At 38.7% G+C, this 8,021-nt stretch overlaps 1 protein-coding gene across 1 annotated transcript; it reads left to right on the top strand.

The window, feature by feature from the left end:
• Positions 1–1,193: 1,193 nt before the first annotated feature.
• Positions 1,194–7,449, top strand: LOC104161266 (tyrosine-protein phosphatase non-receptor type 13-like; the record flags this gene model as incomplete). Its single annotated transcript, XM_009699627.1, has 7 exons — positions 1,194–1,297; positions 2,441–2,589; positions 3,201–3,291; positions 4,024–4,361; positions 4,916–5,131; positions 6,266–6,328; positions 7,369–7,449. Coding segments are annotated over 7 exons (1,042 nt in total), but the record flags the coding sequence as incomplete, so codon positions are not given.
• Positions 7,450–8,021: the final 572 nt, after the last annotated feature.

Genomic DNA, 8,021 nt, shown 5'->3' on the forward strand with positions numbered 1-8,021 from the left:
ATTTTATTTTATTTCAATTATTAAACTGTACTTATCTCAACCCATGGGTTTCACCTTTCTTCCCCCAATTCTCCTCTCCATCCCACCGGTGGAGGGGAAGGAGTGAGCAAGCAGCTGCATGGTGCTTAGTTGCCGGCTGGGGTTAAACCACGACAGTTATAATGAGAGGAAAAAACTAAACAAAACAAACCCACCCCCAAACCTAATAAAATATCTGCACGGTGTCTTGTTGAATTACCCTCTGTCTATTCTTGTTATTTAAAAGGTTATATTTGCCTGAATACTAGTCAGCTTTATGTGGCTTACTATGCCCTAGTTTTATTTATTCCTTTGATATGTGGTTATAACAAGTAACTAGGCTGTGTTCAAATGGCTCCAAATAACTTAATTTTCATTGTCCTCTAACGATTTGGTACTTGCATGTGAAGAAAATATTCAAAAAATTCTGTCTTCTGTTTGAATCTTTACAAGCTTCATTAATGTTACTACTTGTGGTTTTAGAGCACAGAAACTAAACCACGTAGTTCCACTGGTCCGTCTGTTCCCATTTGGGTGCTTGGGGCTTATTTTTTTACATGGAAAACTAAGGATATGCTGGGCCAAGTTACTAGCTGCCCCCTTGAGCCACCTTGAATTTTGGAAATTCCCAAGATCATTTTTCTTTGTGAAATAATTTTAGTCCTTAGTCTAAGTGAAGTTTCAGTCAAAGTGCATATACTTCTTTTTATGTTTTGATTAAGTTTTTGGGAAGTTTTGGGTGGAGACTGGGCAGAAGCAGTGACACTATGACCTAAAACACTTGATACATTTATCACCATCTTCAACAAAGCTAGAAAACTTGCAATTGCAAATAGATATTCTAGCGTATAGGTAGTTGAATTATGAATGGTACACATCTGCTGTTGGATGTTATTTGACTGCTTAGCCTTTGAATAGTAATTGCAGTGATAGTTACAATAGATTCATGTCTTCTGGGCTTTTTTTCCACTGTTACGTTTTTCCCACTAGGGATTTAAAAAAAGGAACAAAACGGTTGGGTTTTGAAATTACTGGTATGGATCCAGTCCAGAAATACTTGTAGCTATGAATTACTTTCTGGCGATTTTTTTTTTTTTTTTTTTTTTTATTACATTGCAAATGTGTTGCTTATTTCTAGGTGTTCTTTCTTACTTCCATACCTTGTTCTCCTATAGATCTCCTCCACAACCTCCCTTGAGCCAAGCAGATGAAGATGAAATCACGTGGGGAAGTGATGAACTGCCGATTGAATCAGTCAGCCAGGAATGTGTAAATAAAGGCAAGAACTTTAACACATAATCAGTGGAAAACTGAGGATCACATTAAATAGACAGAATGTCAGAAGTGAATTTTAAAATGTCCTGGATATGTTTTGAGGGTGCAATGACAGGTATAATGGGAAATCTAACAGCTCAGCAACCACTGGAAAGGTTCTTTACAGCTTTGTGTAATAAATATGTGAGAGTTAATAGGAACAAATATTGGCAACGTTGCAATTGTAGTTGTGGTAGAGTTGAAACCAGCTGAGGTGCTTTTTTCCATAGTATCTATCTGACAAAAAGTGTAACGATATAGATGTTTGACCGTGATCAGATCGATATATTATGTGCTTCACGAACCGGCAACTCCATGCTTAAATTCGGCAATATTTTTTCTTTATCTTCACTCTCATTCTTCCACTGCTGCTCAAGATGGCAGAGTGGAACGCTACTCAGTTTGATGCATTTGGCAGAATCTAGTCTTTACTTTTTGAGATAGCATTAGAAATGTCAGTTCCTGAAATTCATATACAGCAGCCTTTTGTCTGCATTTGTTAGAAGAAAAAAGGGTAATCCATGTAAACCTTTAGACTTAGGACACTTTTAATTGTGATACTGGAGAGACTCTTCGTTTATTACTTTTGTTGTGCTTCAGAGAAACACTAAAGACCTGATAGAAAGCAAACTTCATTGGAAAAAAAGATGTATTTAACACATCTTAGAATTACCACTTGAAAGACATGTTGAGTGTAAGTGCTAAAAACAAAGTCACAGGCTGTGATGTTTAAGTGGAGAGTTCTGAGAGTCTGTGTGTGCATTCATCGGTTTTTTCAGTTATTGTACGAAAAACTTAACGTTTAAAATGTATCTGAAATTTGTTTCAGTGTATTTATTAGAAGTTTGGGAAAATACTCCCTTTGGTTCCTGGATTCATCAAAGCTAGTTTTGCATCATATTGGTTTTGGTAGCTAATTTGGTTTTGCCTGCCAATGGAGAGGTCATCTGTGTATTCTCTCTGGTGTACAGAGGCATTCTAGAGAAAACAGGGAGTATAGTGATGAACAGCAACAAGGAAATCCAACACTGCACTACAGTTTAAGTTTCCCTAGTTTTAGCTATGTATTTATTTATATTCATATCAATCAGTCTTGTTCTTCTGCTAGATTTCCCTTTAGTGACAAATGAAGAGATCTCTGCACTCCCTACTGTGAATGTGCTCCCTGGAGGCAAGTACTCGGGAGCCAAATTGAAGTCAGTGATCAGGATGTTGCGTGGATTGCTGGAACAGGGAGTCCCTTCTAAAGAGATTGAAGTGAGTAACTATTTGTCCTTTAAAGTCCTTTTTTTTCTGAGTTAGAAATAGAATGGCTGGTTCGTCACTGCATTAAATACCACAGCTCTTTAATTTGCAGCTCTAAAGGGATGAAAAGACTTCTTTTACCAAAGACTTCTCTCCCTTCCCCCCACTAGCTGCTGAGAGAGAAGATTAGTTTGAACCGTGAATTAAATTCAAAAGTGTATTTACATCATTCTTACTTCTGGTAACTTGCCAAGTGAATATGACGTTAACAGGCATAGAGAAGGTAAATAAAGGCTGGGAAATCTAGCTGCAGAATGTGAAAACAGCCTTTCCAAAGTCTTAAGTCAACCATGTTACGTGATCTCTTTTTTTGGGAGAATGAGATAAAATATTTTCTGGATAATAATTGGGGGGGTTTGTTTTATTTTTTTGGTTGGTTGGTTTCATTTAATCTTTTTAGCTATGTGAAATTAGATTCCTTCCCGTGACTGAATTCTTTTGCATATCCACATTAGGATTTTTTTGGTAATGATTCTGCCTGCTAAAGACTTGGTTACCTAACTGCTCTTAACACTTGTTACCATTTGGCACTTTCTAATACACATGTAATTGCTTCCTTACAGAACCTTCAGGAGTTAAAACCTTTGGATCAGTGTCTGATTGGTCAAGCAAAGGAGAACAGAAGAAAGAACAGATATAAAAACATACTTCCTTGTAAGTCCTAACTAATCTGAAGTTCACTGTTGATACTTTGTCACCACCTGCATGTTTAGATGAATTGGATCAGAAGTGGGATGGTTTGATTCCCAATCCTAGTTCTGCTACTGAGTAGGGGAAAAAAAAAAATCTGCCACTCATTTTCTGCACATTTAAAGCAAGAATTTATAAAGCAGTTTAAGATCGGTGAACAATGGACTTCTGTAGTAGGTAGGGATGGATGTTCACAGATTCTTCAGTTGTTTCAGCAGATCTTGTCCCTTAAACGAGATATACATATGGAGCCAGACAAGATTTTTATCATTTTACCCCTGTAAAATCAGAAAAACAGAAATGTATACTATTGTCAGTAAATTTCCTGCAGCAAAATTCTGTTTGTTAGGTGGGAGATGTGTGGAGGAGAAGTGAGAACTGACAAAGGCTAGTTCTGAGTGAGAAATATTCAGGTTCAGTTTCAGAGTTGCTGCAGTTCAAATTAAGTATCCTGCCTGTCTGCTGATTTAGATTTCTCCCCTAGCCATCTTTTTCTTTATTCAGAGACATACTGATTAGTATCCTAAAGCAAGTATTGTAGTGATTTTTTTATTTTTGTGTTTTTTAAATAAGATCTGGAAGCATCTGTGGAGATAGTACTATGTGAGTGTGTAAGGCTCAGCATCTCTATCGTGTGAAGGTCTTAATTATGTGCAAGCGTAACATTGAGGTATTTTTGTTGTGTGGGTCTTGCAGATGATACCACTAGAGTACCTCTTGGGATGGAAGGCGGGTACATCAATGCCAGCTTCATTCGCATGCCGGTGGGGAATGAAGAGTTCATTTACATTGCATGTCAAGGACCTCTCCCTACTACTGTAGCAGATTTCTGGCAAATGGTTTGGGAGCAAAACTGTACTGTGATTGCCATGATGACTCAGGAGGTTGAAGGAGAAAAGATAAAATGCCAGCGTTACTGGCCAGATGTACTCAATAAAACCACCATGATAAATGATAGACTCCGGCTTGCTCTCGTAAGACTCCAACAGCTGAAGGGCTTTATCATTAGAGTGCTGGAGCTAGAAGAGATTCAGGTAAGTGAATCTAACTCTGCATGCTGAGAATTTTTTTCTGAGTGATGATATTTTTATCCTCATACTTCTGGCTTGCCTGCTTTCAATTGCAATGTCTACATCTAGAGGTAACCTAGGGCTTCTCCTCTTTGCCCAGTGATCATTACTGGGCAACTCTTCCTTGTTACAGCTTGTGCTGCTCTGTGACCTTTATAGGAGAAGGCAGTTGGGCAGGAGATGATTTCATTATGCTAATGAGACTCTAAATTTTGGCTCCCTACATGCCTTTGGCCACAGAAACATATATAGGGATATGAAATTCACTAATAGTTCAGTCTGGCTGACTCAGTCCTCTGTGTGATCAGCTCAGTCTGCACAGTGAACCTTATACTATTCAATTACTTGCTAGTGATTTTAAGTTTAGCTCATTGTTTCTCTTGTTTTCTTGAATTACAGAACACCTTCATTGGGCAAAGCCCTCTCTTCTGAGACTCTTTCCTTTGGGAATTTACCTTTTGTCGTCTTATTCTTCCCATGAGTTACATTTTGTTGTTATTGTTGGTTTTAAACCTCAGACAGGTGAAGTACGGCACATTTCTCATCTGAACTTCATCGCCTGGCCTGACCATGACACCCCTTCTCAACCAGACGACCTGCTTACTTTTATCTCCTACATGCGGCATGTCCACAAATCGGGACCTATCGTAACCCACTGCAGTGCAGGAATTGGACGATCGGGGACCCTTATTTGTATAGATGTTGTTCTAGGGTTAATCAGCAGAGACCTCGATGTGAGTACCCAAGAGGATGGGCTAAGCTGTACTTTTGGCTTTCAGGAAATGTGTTCCATTGGATCTGTTCAATTGTTTAAAGAATGTGCCATGCTTTTGAGAGCAGCATGCTGGCCATGTCTTCGTGTAACATAAATCAGGGTGTAAAACAGCAGTACCTGTGAAATTTTTCTTTGTTGTTGATCCTGGGGTCGGGGAGAGCTCTAACATCTGCTGGTTCTTGGGTTAGCTCAGGGAATCTTAAGTGTCCTGTTTGTTGACACCTCAGCAATCCAACATTGTTAGGTGCCCCTTGAGACATTCTAGGGTATGTTGCAAGGACATCTCCTACTGTAGCAGACTTCTGGTGTGTGGCTTGGGAACAACAGCGTGTGGTCATGATGACTAGGCTAATTGAAGGACAAGTTAAAATGCCTGCCTTACCTGGCTGTGTGTCCTCAGTGGAACTATTGTGTTAAATGGCATTAGGGCTGAGAGTTGTGGCACTCAGAGATCCGTGAACTGTTGGAGGGCAGGTAGAAGCCGACTAGAGTGTCTGTTTAGGGAACTGAATCAAAAACTCAGTGTATAAACATCTCGGCTGGAGATGAGGATGTATGAATTAACTTTTGCCGCACAACCAGGGATTTGCTTTGTTAGGGTGATCCACAGGAGGGTGCTAGCTTCCTTATGTTCACGTCCTTCAGTGGCCTGCTGTAGCAGATCTTCTTGTGAAGTGGTAGAAAAGATGAGCTATGTCATGCTTAGCTCAGCGGGGTTTGTAAGCACCCACTAAATATCTAGAACTTTATAGACCTGGGGAAATAAAAAGTGTTTTGTTAGGTTGGACCAAGGGCTCTATTCTCCACACACTCAGCTCCCAGTAAAAGTAAGCAAGAGAGTCTCTGCACAGAGAAAGAAATCAAGAGAAGGAGGGTGTATGGTGTTGGAGAGCCACATCCCTATTGCCCAGAGACAACAATGTCTGGGGGAGTTATCTACCAGACATGCATAGGCTGTAGTGAATTGTTATTTCTTTCACTACTAAATGTTTAACCTACCTAGTTGGATTCCTTGGTTTGATGCTGGGGATGTTTCCTTTATATGCATGTATGTCTTTTTCTTGAATGTTTAACTTGCTGTTTGTTTTGGTAGTTCGACATCTCAGACCTGGTACGCACGATGCGTCTGCAGAGACATGGGATGGTTCAGACAGAGGTGAGTCTGGCTTCCCCAGGTATATGCTCAAGGAAAGACACTGGAACTCCAATTCTGATGTGCCAGGAAACTTTCTGTGATGCGCACAATGATTGTCTTTGTGCCCTCTAATGCTGCAACATTTGTGTCTTGAGAATTAAATCAGGCGCGTACCAGTGAGTAGTAGTGTGTATTTAACAGTTACAAATGTGTGCAATTTTTAACATGCTGTGCTGTTTTGACCTGTGTTTTAAAAAAAAAAAAAAAAAAGTTGGGACTTTTCATCTTCAAAAGCATGTGTTACAGAGGAAATCAGGTGAGATTTTTGGTTAAAAATTGCATTATAAACTGAAGAGAAGACCTAACTGTAGCTGCTATGAATCACTGATAACTCCCAGAGATGGCTTGAAATCTCCTTTGGGGAGATATTCAACCAGAAGTTAAATGAATGGTTTAGGAATAACCTAGATCTAGAGCTAGTTTTCTTTACCTTAGAGATGGTTGTCACAAGGTCTTGTTAAAATCTACACTTTTTCTTTGAATGTCAAGGAATTGTTAAATCATAGTTTAAAAAACAAGACCAAAAAAACCCGCAAAAAACTCCCACCAAAAAACCTAAAACCAAATGACAAAACTATCAGCCCCACCTCACACTCCAAAACGTGTATTAGCCCCCACACCTGTATCACTGAGATAAAGATAAGAAGTTGCACTGTCATCTGAGTTCTTTATTAGTTAACATTGATACAAGACCTTGAAATTCACTCGCTGTCTTCATTTCTACTTGAGTACCTACTCTGCTTGAGGTGGTTTTGGTGTGAAAGGAGGATAAATGTCCCATATAAAAATATATCTTTAGTGGCAGAGGAGTGCCTGTATTTAAGTTGAGGTTGCATATTTCTCCGCTGTGGGTTTTTTGGTTTGTGTTTTGTTTTTTTTTATTTAACTGTAGAAATAGTATTGAAATCAAGTGCTGTGCACCTGTGAAGTGCAGGTGAGAGTGAATTGCTTAGGTGGTGCAAGCATTTTTCACATGTTCTGTGATTTCCTTTCCATTGCAGGATCAGTACATTTTCTGCTATCAAGTTGTCCTTTATGTCCTGAATCATCTCCAACATGAAGAACAACAGAGAAGCAAATAAAATACTGAAGCTGAAGTGCTTTTAAAATAAGGAAGCAAGGAGATCTGGAGGTTCTCACATGTTTTCTTTGTTCTGCCAATACTTTTCCTGTCCTTCAGTTGCTGTCAAATGTGTTTTCTATAAAGTCTCTCCATCATTCCAAATAAGGTATATAGTTATAAGGAAAAGGGATAGCTCATACACTACCATTATAATGTTTTCAGCCCTGTGGACACATATGTGAGATTTTTGTATAACAGTAAATAATATTTAATAAAGCTGCATTTTTTTGCGGCTTCCTTAATATGTGATAAAATACTGACATAAAAATACTTTCATTTAAAAAAAAAGAGTAAAGAAGAAGAAAAAAGAGAAAAAAGTAATCTTATAATACTTCCTGCAGTTCTGAAACTGTTTTGGGGTATTTGTTTCTTATGGGATGGGGGAGTGGGAGGGATGAAGCAGTATTTTTATCCTGGCAAACTTTATTACAAAAATATTTTACTAGTCTCTTTTAAAAGCTTGTTTATGGCACAGAATTTTTGCCCTTTTAGTACAATTACAACTATTTTATAGAGGGTATCTCAAAATCT

This window comes from Cariama cristata, unplaced genomic scaffold (assembly GCF_000690535.1).
Source record: "Cariama cristata isolate BGI_N322 unplaced genomic scaffold, ASM69053v1 scaffold21414, whole genome shotgun sequence".
NCBI classification, from domain to species: domain Eukaryota; kingdom Metazoa; phylum Chordata; class Aves; order Cariamiformes; family Cariamidae; genus Cariama; species Cariama cristata.